Below are 14,515 nucleotides of genomic sequence, written 5' to 3'. Positions count from 1 at the left end.
CCAATTAGGGCACACCACACACAGCGGCCAACCTGCATGTACAATACATTTGTGTGTGTGTGTGTGTTTTTGAGTGCCCATCTGCATGAGAGAAGACACAAAACGAAGAAAAACACAAAATAAGGACGGTGTAGTTTTTATGCCCTCACAGTCATCCTGGAGAGAAGGTGCAATACTGACTGTGTGTGTGTGTGTGTGCGCGTGTGGATGTGCGTGCATCAAAGAGCAAGTGAGCAAGGTTTAAGCATCCATAACTGAACAAAACCACAAATATCATGCTCTGAGGAGCCTCTGAGCAGTCTCTACACAAACACACACACACACACACACACACACACACACACACATACACACACACACACAGTCCTCGTAGATTTTGTCATTCCTGTAAAAAATGGGTCTACTCGGTTTTTTGCATTTGAAATCTCAGCAATCTGAGAAATTCTGTTAATGTAAGTGGTCTTACTTCTCTTTATGTTGCATTGTGGGGGGCATTTAAAGTTAAGCAGGGATTAGGAATGGCTACGTATTTAAAAATGACAACTTGTCCAAAACTATATGCTTTGGAAAGACATTCTGTGGTTTCTAATGCAGGGAAAGGATTTATAGCCTTAGCAGCCAGCACGTGCACTTTATAGCTCATAATAAACAAACATTACACAATATGTATAGGGGGCAATGCATACTTCATGATTAGAGGAAAGCCAATGGGACATAATAAACAGTACTACACAGGAACTCTGTTATAGAATCTTGCAGGGCCCATAGGAAGCACAGATTTGATGTATTCTCTACCTATTATTTGTTATTGTCAGATTGTAAGAAAGGACACAGTAACATTCAATTTTTACTGTTATTATGCTGATGAGACCTATTGGCATAAGATGCTCCATTGTACACTGGAAGTGTGTTGCCCCGTGCTTATCGGTCACCCACACAGTCCTGAGAAGAGCGAAGATGAACGTTAACACACATTCAGCAATTATGATGAACGGTAGCACTAGATTGCGTCATGTCACACATCCATCATCTGCCAAGTTACTGCTGTTGTGACCAAAGACAGCTTGTAACAAAGACATTTTAGGAGCGCAATCTCACCATATGACTGCTGCTACAACCCATATCAATAAACTGCTGCAGAGGGATGATAAGATGATGTGTTTTTTCGTACACACGCATCGTTTTTGACACGCATCGAACCTGACATTGTCCGTACACAGAGGGGTTCCCATCTCGCGCGCTGCCTGTCACATGCAGTGAGATCACTTTTGTTTGTTTTTGATCGATGCGGGTTCCTTACGACACAGGAAATGATCGCTCAGGATTGAAACGGGATTAGGAGTGACGGGATTTGGATTGAATCGGACCGATTGTGGATGAAGTCATGGGATCGGGAGAGGATGGTAATTAATAGATTGGGAATAAATTGGTACGGACTTGAAAAGACCACTCGTGTATCATCCTTTAGTACAATAACAAAACCCCAGCAGCTTGGCGTTCTGTATATGCTTTATATATTTCGAGGAGCCAACAGAAGTTTGGACGTGGAACTGCGACTATAACTGAGGAAAATCACATTTTTCATCTTGACGGAAATTTGCTCCGCTGTTGCTTCACACTTAGGTCTCATTAGACGCCGGTTATGATGAACATCTCGCGCTGGAGGAAACAACATTCACGCTCAAATCCCATTTGAATCATTTCCCCTCGTTTTTCTTTGGCAGACTGTTGAGTAATGGGATACGCAAGTGCTAACCTTGAACATCTGGCTCCTTCTAGTATGTTTGAAGCATCTGAATGGCTTTTTATGAGTGTCTCGTGTGTCACTGCTGCTGGGTCAAGTGCAGGTCAATGTTATTTCAACAAGCTCCAGGCCTGTGCTGGAATCAATGAAAGGATGAAGAAGTGGGTGGAAGAGAAAGAGAGGGAGAGAGAGAGAGAGAGAGAGAGAGATGACAGGATCGCCTTGCTTCCAGTTAGGACTTGAAAACAGAACGGGACATTCTGCACTTTAATCTCCTTGTTCCACCCTTCACCCTCCCGTTCTCCTCCCCCCCTCTCATTTGATCCAATCTGTTATCAATACTTAGTTCTGTTTCTCCCTCACAATGGCTGATTGAGTAACTGTCTGGATAGCATGGAAGTTTCCCAGTAAATGAAATCCAGTTAAACAATATTTTGGACAGGGAAATGTTTTTTGGAATTTCACATTACTTCATTCCATCCTCTCCTCTCCTCTCCTCTCCTCCAGTGTAACAAAAACTGGAACAGGTGTGTTAATACATGGGAACATTCATGGTTTGTACACCTGAAGCTGAAAAGACAACTGTGAACACACTCTTTCCACATCTGTTCTTTTTTATACGTGTGAGTCCATATGAGTGTGTCAAGCCAGGTCAAATTCTACCACCCCCCTAGCTCCCTCTCTCTCTCCCTCTCTCTCTCTCTCTCTCTCTCTCTCTCTCTCTCTCTCTCTCTCTCTCTCTCTCTCTCTCCCCCCCTCTTTCTCTTTTTCAAACTCTCTCAAACACTCACTTTTTTGCTGGGAAGAAAACAATCTGTCAAAACACTGTTGATGCATGAGATCTTTGTCATGCACTCACAGTCACCTCACAAACACACACGCACACACACACGCAGGGAGGTGCACCCACACAAATACCAGCAAACTCAACCTTGCCCTGGCATACACATTCACATATGTAGGTGTATACACACACACACACACACACACACACACACAGTGAGCTTGAATCATACTGAGGCAGAAGTCAACAAGGATCTGCCTCTTGCCAGATGGTGTGTGTAATGTGTGTGATTATTGCTTTGGTGTTTTTGATCTGTGGTGTTCCTTTCTGTGTGTCTGCCTGTGCGTGTTTGTGTTTGTGTATATGTGTGGGCGAAAGGTCCTGCCTGTTTTTTTTTTCTTTTTTTCACTGTTTTCCATGTCTGCAACCCTTGGATTGCTCCCCACACCACAGGCCAAAGACCTTGTTTACCGTCGGCCATGACTGCGTGAAAAACACCAGAATAAACATTGCGTTTTTATTTTCAACCCCGTCAACACCGTGCCTTTGTAAATACGCTAAAAATATCTGAATTTGCCGTCTGAAAATTGGCCATTGTTCAAATGTTTGATGCCTGACTCGCAAAGAAAGTATTGAGACTTTATTTCATCTCCACCAATTTTTACGATCATAAGCCGCACAGCTGTCGTGTAACGAGTGATCGCAGCCTCTTAGAGCCTCTTTTCTGTCTTTATTCCTTAAGTCTCCAGTCCCAATAGAGTTTGATGCAAGCCTGTCAGATGAGCGTCCCTCTATTCTCTTCTTCCCACATGAAGCAGTTGGCTGACAGACATTCTCCTGATGGTGACAACTAAATGATCTCTTCTTTATTAAACACCTCTTACAATCTCTCCATCGCTCCCTGACTACCTCGCTTCCTTCTTGCCTTCAACGTCTCTTTTTATCTTTTGACTGACTGCTCTCCCTCTCCTCGTCTATTTCTCATTTCTCTTTTAACTCCTCTGAGTCTGTGTGCGTCTCTCTTCCTCTCTCTCTCTCTCTCTCTCTCGCTCGCCCGCTTTCCGCTCACTCCTCGCTCCCTCTGCTCATAACCTCCCACAGTATATCTTTCATTTATCGTCTTCTCTAACGTTTCTCCTTAGGCTTTGCATACCTGTGTCTCTCCAAACGAGGAGAGGTAATATTCTTTCATCCCACACCTGGGGCCGGCAGGCAGTCAGTCAGCCGGTCGGTCCGTCACTCAGTCAGTCAGCTTGTCAGTCAGTCAATCTGTTTGATAGTCACTCAGCCAGCCAGTCAGTCATTGGGCAGGAGTGTTAAGACCTTAATTAAAAACTCTCATTCACAGAACCAGGCAGTGATCCAAGCTGATTTCAGTGATTCAAGCTGTCTGTCAATTTCTAAAGGTCCGTCTCTCTCTCTCCCTCTATCTTTGTGTCTCTTCATCTCTGTCTCTTTCCGTCTCTCTCATACTTGCTCACTCCGTTTCTCACGGCTCTGTTTCTTGTTCCCCCCTCTATCCAGGAGGACTGAAAGACCGGGCTGATAAGAAACTTTATTAACTTCTCACTGAGAACAGAGGGAAGAGAAAATTGAGGTGGGATGCAGGGGGGAAAATGAAGGAACTAGACAAAGAAAGAGGCATGAAAAAAGAAAGTGCAGAGAGTGGAGTGGAACGGACGAGAGAAATTAAAAGTTGACAAAGTGAACGGATATAAAAGAGGTATGGAGGTTGTTTAGTTCTCTTACAGGCCCTCCTGGCAGCACTGGCGGACATACAGACGTCTGGTTATCATCATTTATAAAAGACAGCAGAAAGGCCTGCAGCTGAGATCTGAAACAGATAAAGAGCGGATGGATTCAATAGAAAAATGATCTCACACGACCATTTATCTTCTTACTGTTCAACTTTGTCAAGCATGAGACTGAACATCATGGGTGAACCGCACTCCTCAAATGTGATCTGTGTCTTTGCTTCAATGAACATGATTAACAGCAAACTTTAGAAATAGTGAAGTGGATTCATCAGTGGCTAATCAGAATGTGTTTTTGTTGTCATTACAGATATGGGAAGATTGTTTCAACAAAGGCCATTCTGGACAAGAACACTAATCAGTGTAAAGGTGAGCGACCATGTACTCGACTGCAACGCAATGTACTTGACTTTTCCCAATATATTCCCTATAGCTGCATGAGACCATCCTTAAATCTGAGCTCATTTCTTTGCTCAAAATGAAGGTTAGATGAGAGAAAGTCCTTTCTTTGGATGGTTAGCGTATCATTTATCAAGTTTGGTTTAATGACTTGCTGCATCTTGTGCCATATTCAAGAAATATACGGCTAGACATTTCCAAAATGGGATTAAAGGCTGCCAGAAAAAAATGGCAGTGGAGGCTGTGCTATCAAAGTAAAAGAAATTGGTTCAACTTTTCTGAACCGCCCAGTGTGTTTCAAGTCCACATGTTTGTTCTTTGTGAGCTATGCAGGAATGACTCTGTCTGTTCTTTTATGTACAACCCAACACTATTGATTGCCACAATGACTGTATCATCTTTAAATCTATCCAAATGACGCACTGCTAGAGTATCTTAAGTTTTTTTTCTCCATTCTTTGATGATGATTTCAGGATTACACCCTAATGATACTCCAGCCTTTAGCAGCTTTTGAAAACAAGATGTTTACATTGTTGTCATAAAATGGAGAGTACTGCACAATGCCCACAATGTGTTTGGAATAGTCTCTGCGGTGAATGAGGCTCCCTCAAGTGTCTTTTGATGAGGCTCTGCTTGATTGTTGGAGTGCTCTGAACAAAGCACTAATCAATATGATTCTAGTCGTGTGCGTTTGAAGAGGCACAAGAAGAGCGTGTGTTCAGCGTGATTGCTACTCATCTGCCAGGGCTGCACTCAGTGGGTATAGACATTGTTAGGACAACAGCACAAATGCCATGTAATCAGCAATTGTGAAAGTATTTACCCCAAAAAATTCAGTCAGATTGATGAAAATGTCAAAGATTGTAAATGATGTCACTCCACTGAATCCATCATGTTATTATTACATTGGACCTTAAGATTTTATTTGGCTAGTTGTAGCCATTTTTTCAAGTCATCTTTCCTTACCTGCTCAGGTGTTACATAATCAAATATGGCCTTGATCCCAGAACTGATATCGATATCATTGCAGCATAGCCAAAAGGAAACTGAGGATTTTTTTGTAAATCCACAATTTTTTTTACTGTGGCAAATTTCTTTCTTTTTTAAACACATCACTTCTACACAATCTGGATTTTTCACAATTTCATTTATGGTTCATGCTTATACTTTGCATGTTATGTAGGTATCTGTGTGTTTCCTATGGCTTCCTCCCACTATGCAAACACACACAGGTTAGGTGAATTAGAACTGCCTGTCGATGTGAGAGTGTGTTAGACTTGTGGGCACCCTGGTGTAGCCTCCCTCTCACACACCCACGACTCAAGAATTTCTTGGTGGAGGTAAAGACACAACTCCAGGTAGAGAAGAGTGACTACAGCAAGAAGTCTATGTGACTAAACCATAAAGCATATAGTAGGTGAGTATTGGCTGGATGTGTGTGACAACAAGAGGCGCCAAGTTCTCCCTCACTAACAATACATCAGAGGTCATTTTGAAAGACCACTCTGCTTTGGTCTACTCTGAATATATTCCACACTGGGCGTTGACTGGATCAGGATGCAAATTCATTCTATTTCTGTTTATTATTTAATGCATAGCATGCAACAGCTGCTGCAACAGCGGCATAGGCGACTTTTACAAGCCGCAGTCCAAGTCAGCAATTTCACCACTCGCGATGTAGACTTCATACATCTCAGAGCCAGTTGTTAACTCACAATGAAGGAGTTTCATTATCAGCCGGCCATTAGAATGCCTTACAACCGGATAAGTGTTGGTTTGATTGCAGAGGCATTCAGTGGGGACAAGATAAGTGCTTAGCGTGACTAAGAGAGTACAAATTGGCACAGAGAGTTCTCTTGGAAAGGGAGGGTCGCATGAGAGGAGGAAAGGGGAGGCGGAGCGAGGGAAGGGAGGGAGGGGGTAAAAATAACCTGGGGCTGACAGAAAAGGAAGGGAACCCTCTTACACTAATGATTTAGCAGACAGCCTCATCCTTTCAGAGAGAGAAAATAGGGATAAGTTTCAACAAAGAGGTAAACAAATACTTAGAGCATCCTATAGCGAGTGTGGCCAGTTTACATATTGTTGTTATCTTGCGCAAACCTTTTGAACCTCCAGTTAAAAGAACCTCTTCAAACCCCTTTGGGTAAAATTAAAACGTTGTAGACAAATGGAGTCTGTATTTCTGCTTCTTTCCACAAAAATAAAAACGTGTACTGTGAATATTACCGGACAGTATTAATACAATCGCCCAAATAGACCCCAAGCTGAGAATTACTCATTTCAGCAAATAAAGAAAACAAAACTTCTGACATAATTTAAACCTTGTGAATGGTAGCGGGGCTAACTGTATAACACCCTGACAGTTTTCTCGTTAGCGGCGTGGGAGCTCTGGGGAGGGAGAGGGCACAGAGCACAGGATGGAGGAAGGAAGGGAGAGGAAACCACTTTAGATTGTAAAGGATTTCCATTTCCCATAGACAAGCACCCTCCCTCTCACTGTCTCCCTCTCTCCCGCCTGTTCTCCGCCTTCCTCCCTCCTCCATTGCTCATCTCATTCTTACTGCCTTTCTGTCATCCCCCACACCCCCCATACACACAAAAACACACACTCCTCTGCCCACCCTCCTTTGCTCCCTTTCTTACTCAGTTAGCCCAATCTAATGGCCCAAGGCTAGGAACTCTGGGAGCTCAGGAGATTAGATGGAAACTAAGGATGTGTGCAAGTGTGTGTGTGTGTGTGTTTGTGTTTCTTCTGCCATACTTTGTTCTATGTCAGTGCCTTCGTGTGTGTATCTCAGTGTGTGTATGTATTCACGTGTGTGTGTGAGTGTGTCTGTGTGTGTGTGTGTGTGTGTGTGTGTGTGTGTGTGTGTGTGTGTGTGTGCGCGGTTGGTGATAAATGTGTGTTTTTTCATTCATGACTGAAATATTTGTCAAGCCTGACTTAGCAAGATGAATTTCCATCTCAGTGTCATCATAAGGCCACAGATGGGAGGGACAGGGCAGAAAATGAGAGGGATTATATAATTCTGCGATATTATTATCATTCCTCTGTTCACTGGAAATATCCTTATCAGCAGAGCTATCATTTCCATCCACATATGAATGAAGAGCGCAGTTTTACCTGAGCAAGCGGCTCGGCTTCAGCTTATACCTCCTATGGAAATGTATTCATTGCTGTTGTTGAGCCGCAGCGTGCCGGTGATTAAGGTAAACTGTCCATCACCGTGGAAGGTCGGCGTTTGCTCATATGCACAGCAACCTCCCTCCCAGCCAGCCGAAGTGTCCTTGAGCAAGACCATGAATCCCTAAAAGCTCCTGGGGGGCGTTGTATTGATGCTGATATGTGACCTCTGACCTCCTCGGGGAGAGAATACATTTTCACATAACACAGATCTTTCCCTCCCTGATTGATGACTTCAGTCAAAACAAATGGCACATTCATTTCAAGGCTGATGTTCCATCACACCAAAGTGGTCCATCAGATGGGGGAAAAAAATCGCTACTATTAATGTCTCTAGAATGGTGAATGGCGTCTGGCAACTTAAGAGAGGTGTGACATGCTTTTCTGTCCAAGCTGCCAACTCTCTCATCTGTTATGGGAGCGTAAAATACACACCAACCCCCAAAACGTGTTCAGAGGAACCAAAATGCCAAGCAAGGCTAAATTACGTGCCAATATCAACAACAACTCAATATTTTATTTTGAGAACATTTACAAGACTCCTGAGACACAAACTCAATTTTCTGACAGTACTAAGGACACATTTTGATATGAGCGTAAATAGTTAATCAGTCATTGTGAGCAGAACATCACCATAAAGCTTTTGATACATTGCAGATTAAACTCTAATTCCCCTGGACTAGCGTTTAATAGTGGGCTGGATTTGTTACTTTATATCAGGTCTGAACACAACAATTGCGACCAAACATCCACACTGAGGCCGAGGGCAAAGTCTGGATCCCAAAGGCACAGTTGAGGTTTATTGTTTGCAGTGTGTTGAGGATCGAAACAATTTCTGAGCCAACTGCAAAGCGACCTATTGATCAGAGTGCACACAGTTAACCTATAGACAGGCAAACAGATGCTGTAGGAAGCTAAGTTTACCTTACAAAGTAACAAGCTGAAGGTCTAATGTGCTCAATATTCCCTGTTCAGCTGACTGAAGGTAGAGGCTCCTTTTTTGCTTAATGTGAAGCTGTGTGTTGTTTTTGAGGTGCTGAAATGCAAATTCCTGCATTTTGCATAGTTTTGTTTATGGCAAAAATGATGACTGACCTCAGACATTGGGCAGAAATGTCTGGCTTTTGTTTATATATATACATATTTTCCTTTCTGCTAGATGCCTGTAATGAACTACAGGTCTGAAACTCGTAAATTCTTATCCGCCTCAGATCACTGGAATACCATGTGCATTCTATTTTCGGTTGTATCTCCCTCCTAATTACATGGACATTCTATGGTCAAACAAACATGCATGAGTTCAAAGTGTAAGCCAACATGAGTAAAAAGAGGGTGAGCTCATGCTGTATGTATGCAATCTTCTCTGCATGTCTATTTCTTGCCTGAATGTGTCAAAGCTTAAGCGTTTGCGAATGACATGTGTGCATACCATAGTAAAAAAAACAGCCTACATGTTTGCGTTACACTCATTGGGCTAAATTATGTGTTTCTCATTAGCAACAGTATAAATATTTGTTTGTGCAGTCAGTGCAGATCTCGCTGTGAAAGCAGCTTGCTTCCTTTGAACAATAAAAATTCATCTGCTTATGGGAAAAACAGAGAGTGCCTCCAAATCCTGGAAACGACAGACAGACAAGAACAGATGTTAGAAATGAAGAGAGATGAGTGTGTGTTTGTGTGTGTGTGTGTGTGTGGTGAGAGAGAAAGAGAGAGAAAGAGAGGGAGAGAGAGAGAAAGAATATTCCTCCATTTTAAACATTTTTACATTAAGGATTGGAATGAATGAGGTTTTTGAAATATGAATCATTTAATTGTGTTAACGCTCAGCCCCCTCAAAAGTACAACTGCAGTTTCAAAGCTGCCGTGTTTCATGATTTTCTCTTTGGCTCAGTGTGTGTGTGTGTGTGTGTGAGTGTGTGTGTGTGTGTGTGTTAATCTTACTCTTTTTGTAGTTACACACACACACACACACACACACACACACACACACAGAGTTTGAATTGTTCTGGTACAAATGCCTCACACACTTGCATGCAAACTGTCATTCACACTGCAGAGACCCTCTGTCTGTCTGTCTGTTTTGATTCTGTCTCCCGATTGGACGTCTCCATCTAGCTCTTCCCATACTGCACAGTAAGACGTGTGCGTGTGTGTCTAGACCTTATGTCGTTCAATGCTTTCTGTCCATCCCAGCTTTGAGCCCCATAGCATCAACAATTGAACAGATTGTAATCTTAGACAGAGACGTTTCAGACCTGATCACACTGATGCAGGAGGACTGACTACTATTTTCTACAGCCTCTCAGTTTCGAGTCAATAAACATGACAAACATCTGCAGAGAATGCTGGGTTCTTTGAGGGATGCACACTGAGAAGTTGTAATCACATGAAGCAGGGACACGGTAGCGTTCGACTGAGGTGTTGGTGCACAATAACATTTGTACACATAATAAGATTTCTTGGATCAAGCAAACATGAGTTAGTGTTATGGCAACAATTCTCTTGATATTCTGTGCTGAAACACATTTAATGAGGGAACGAGCAGCATTCATTGAAATATGTGACCCGACTTGAGTTTGACACATTAATTGGGTAAATTAATTATGCAGCAATGAAAACAACATTGGCTCGGATTTTCAGCGGAAAAAAATTCCACTGGCTGCTTTTCCACACAAGGAATATTCTGTCCATGTCAGTTAAATGTCCAATTTCCCATTTTGCCCATCATCTAATTTGGTCTTTTTCTGCTCCTCCTCCTCTTTTTTTCTCCTCTGTGTTTGCCCTGCTGTCTGTGTGTGTGTGTGTGTGTGTGTGTGTGTGTGTGTGTGTGTGTGTGTGTGTGTGTGTGTGTGTACAGGCTATGGCTTTGTGGACTTCGACAACCCCGCAGCAGCCCAGAAGGCCGTGGCCTCGCTCAAAGCCAGTGGAGTCCAGGCACAGATGGCCAAGGTAACACTCACCTCTTCCTCTGCCTCTTCCTCCACTCTGCTCTGCTCGCTCTAAGGTGGTAGTGGTGATGATGATGAGGATGAAGACGATCACAACTGCAGTGTTACATGTTGATACACTGATTATGACAATAGTTACGGGGATTTTGATGATAATATTGATCGGTGAATTGATCAGTTGTGCCGTTCCATTGATCCACATGAGACTGATAGGTGCAGCTTTGATTAAGTCCATTGGTAAGATTATTGATTGCGTCCACTATAGAAGTATTGATTAACGACTATGGCCATGATGAGATTATTGATCAAATCCCTAAAAAGATGGGGGGGGGGAAATGGAGCAGATGACTCACGGCAGTTAATCTAGTTCCTATTCTATACCACATTTCTTTCTTTCTTTCACTTTCTTTCCTTCTTTCTCTCTGCGTGTGAGCTTCTGAGCGAATACGACCGTTCAATCAAATTCACATGACCTCATTTTCATTCATCGCATTTCTATAGCGGCTCTGAATTTTGCAGAATCAGTAATCATCACAGCACTCAGACCGTCACTTCACTCGAACACGGTTACTTTGCTGCGTGTTTACCTGCGGAGGGACAATGTATTACAGAAGTAACCCTTCCCTAACCAGCACAATCACATTATCCTTCCATGTGCGCTACAGACATTGAATAGCCGGGCTTGCTTGTGGGTTCATTAATGCCGTATCGATGAATACTTCCTTTCATAAACGAGAGCATAGTGCAATTAAAAGAGGCTAGTTTTCAGGCTACAGGCGCATCCCATTGAATTAAACAGAAGCAAACCTCTGAGCCACCTTTGGCTTGCTCGTCTATTAAACCTCTTTTCATTAGACTTCCATTTCTTATTTTGTTTGTAACGGCTCGGGGGGTGTTTGGGAGAGCGCCGTTGATGTGTTTAGTTGTTATTAAAGTGAGAAGAACCCTTGACTCTTTGGAGATTGAGTTTTCCAGGGGAAAGATGGGAGGGCAAGAAGTCAATTCTGAATGAAATTACACAGACTTCTTATTGTTTCCAGAACTAATTATGCACCGAGACGCCCGCTGCCCAAGCTAACTTTTCAGAACCGCGGTGCAAAAAGAAAGTCAGCTCCAAAAACATTGATGCCAGATTTCTTTCTATACTCCATCGTTTCTTAACACGAACAGCTTATTTGGGCCTTGTCCAAATCTTGGGTTTTACCACATTAGGTACCAAATAGCCTGACTGAGGCTAATGTAGAGGTTTAAGATAAGGAAAGAGCTTGTGTTCGATCTTTTACTGGTTTGTGGCACCTTTTGTTCTTTTCCACTAAAGAGAGAAGAGTGTGGCGGCAGTAGAGAGAGAGAGAGAGAGAGAGGTGGAGGTGATTAGCTCGTGTGAAAGAGAGACGAGACATCTGCGGAAGAAAATTTTTGATGGGGGTATTTGATTATAATTAAGGCCTGGAGATAGAGATGTACTGATGTGAGCCAGTGGTGGATTAAGAAACTGAGTCCGCTCGAAAAATGTGAACGTCATTACGGCTTCTCATCTAGAGAGGCAAAGTGATTAACATGCCACCAGCTCGAGCTTAAATATCCTAAAAATGTCCTTAAACTTGTTAAATCTGTAGAGTTGAATACACCAGAGTGGTGTGATGTATATTTATATAGTGTGGCATCGTGACGTGGGATAGAGATGTGAAATGTGTTTAAAAGGCCTTTTTCTCACTGTCAAAAGGAGTCTTGTCATCTTTTCACCCTTCTGAACATACAGGAAAGTACGCAATGTGTGTAAGAAGGAGATCAAAGTCTGTCAAGCTGTGCCTAGACATGGAGTGTATGTCCAACAGCCATCAACCAACAATCCATCTCTCTCTCTCTCTCTCTCTCTCTCTCTCTCTTCTCTCTCTCTCTCTCTCTCTGGCCAGTTTTGTGTGTAGCTGTGTTCAGACATTTTTCCTGTCATATCTCCACAAATAGGTTTTCGTTCTGTACATTCGCAGTTTTGCAAGCCTCATGTTGACTGTTGAATGACTCATGTTGTCTGTGGTTCCTATGAACACGCTCCACCCTGCGTGCTGAGGCTACGACTCCCAAGCGACAAACATAACATTGGGAGGAGAGAACGATTATGTATGAATAGATATTTTATCAATCCAAGACACGTTAGGTCACCGTGTGTAAATACCCTCTAAGGTATCGCCTCTTTGAGATCCCAATGGTGATCTCACCTCAATGAGAGTGTTTGATTCGCAGCTGAAGGACCGTGTGAAAAACACGTCTAGTCTGGAGGTCTGCCCATGTTTGATTTGAACACCTTATGTAAAGCGATGTAACCGCTCTGCATCTCGAGTGTTTGTGGTCTGAAAGCTGCGCTGACATCCTCCAAGCAACATGATTAGATTAAATTCTTGACATTACTCACGTATTAATTAGATAGCTGAAATAAGATTACATTGCTTTTGATCATATTTGTATTCACTGTGAAAGGCAGTTATTCATTAAGCCTGCAGCTTGCAGTGTCATCTCCTTTGTGAAAGGTGCGTGTTCTGGTTAGAAACTAAAGGGGGAGGAAAGGAAAATATAGCAAGTGAAGCTGTGAAGAGATGGTGAGAGTGTGTGTGTGTGTGTGTGTGTGTGTGTGTGTGTGTGTGTAATGCACTTGCTGCTTCAGTCTTCCTGGTAATTACTGTTGACCTGAAAGATGATTACTGCTGCAGTTGTACTGCCCCTCTTTCTCTCTACCTTACTCACAGTTGTCTGTCTGTCTGTCTGTCTCTCTGTCTGTATATCCGTATGACGTGTGTCTTATACAACCTTGAAGCAACGCACACAATTCTGCTGTTGCATAGAAAGCCAGGGACGACTGGGCGTTGCTGTCTTCTATTTGACTCGGCCGACTCTAATGGTTCTCAATTGGCTTTTTTTCTATCTAATTATACCATAGTATCACATTCTCATTTTAATGTTTACACAGGTGTTTCTGTGAGTGATTCTGTGTGTGTGTGTGTGTGTGTGTGTGTGTGTGTGTGTGTGTGTTGAGTGTACATTATTAGTTATAGAGGACCAAGGTCACTATGCTAATTAGAGAGATGGTACCGCTGCCAGTGACACTTCACACCTCCCTCCCTCCTTTGTTCTCTCCTTCTTTTCTTCATTTTAGTTTGTCCTTGGCACCTCCTGCCTGCCCCCTCCTCCCCCTCCCCCCTCTCCCCTCTCTCTCTCTCTTTTACCTTCCCCTCGTCCCTCTGGTTTGGCCTACTTCATTCTCCTTATCTGTCTCAATCCTTCCCTGTAGCTCCTAGCCATTTCTCCTCTTTTTCTCACACTCCCCTCAGCCCTCTCTTTTGGACTGCATGTGTTTGGGTGGGTGTGTAGGTGTTTGTCTGCAGCAGGTGCTGCATTGCCTCCTCCCACGTCATTAGTTACAGGGTTGAGTGAGGACAGAGAGTGAGGGATAGTTTTCATGTGAGTGAGAGAGAGAGAGAGAGAGGGCGAGAGAGAGATTGTTGGATAATCTATGTATAAGTGAGGAAGAGGAGGCCTTGGCTTGGTGAGAAAGAAGGAGAGGACGTGGCACACACACACACACACACACACACACACACACACACACACATGCAGACTACATACACAGAGCACATATAAAGTGAACGTCAGTGCATAACTGTCGTTTATCACCCCTCATTAAACCCTGGGGTTTGTCTACTTACT

General features: G+C 43.1%; 1 protein-coding gene across 3 annotated transcripts in view; it reads left to right on the top strand.

Annotated features, from left to right (window-relative positions):
- LOC143000843 (RNA-binding motif, single-stranded-interacting protein 3-like) overlaps window positions 1–14,515 on the top strand; it is a 98,170-nt gene that overhangs the window by 33,038 nt on the left and 50,617 nt on the right. For all 3 annotated transcript variants that reach the window (XM_076150287.1, XM_076150286.1, XM_076150288.1), the window contains exons 4-5: window positions 4,593–4,651; window positions 10,726–10,817. In XM_076150287.1, coding sequence (XP_076006402.1) covers window positions 4,593–4,651; window positions 10,726–10,817 — 151 coding nt within the window. The remainder of the gene's footprint in view (window positions 1–4,592; window positions 4,652–10,725; window positions 10,818–14,515) is intronic.

The sequence above is a fragment of the Genypterus blacodes genome, unplaced genomic scaffold (assembly GCF_046128005.1).
Source record: "Genypterus blacodes isolate CSIRO-AG114 ecotype Tasmania unplaced genomic scaffold, CSIRO-AGI_Gbla_v1 ptg000052l_1, whole genome shotgun sequence".
In the NCBI taxonomy this organism is placed as follows: Eukaryota; Metazoa; Chordata; class Actinopteri; order Ophidiiformes; family Ophidiidae; genus Genypterus; species Genypterus blacodes.
Note: the sequence above shows the minus strand (reverse complement) of the source record. Positions and strands in the feature narration are given on the sequence as shown.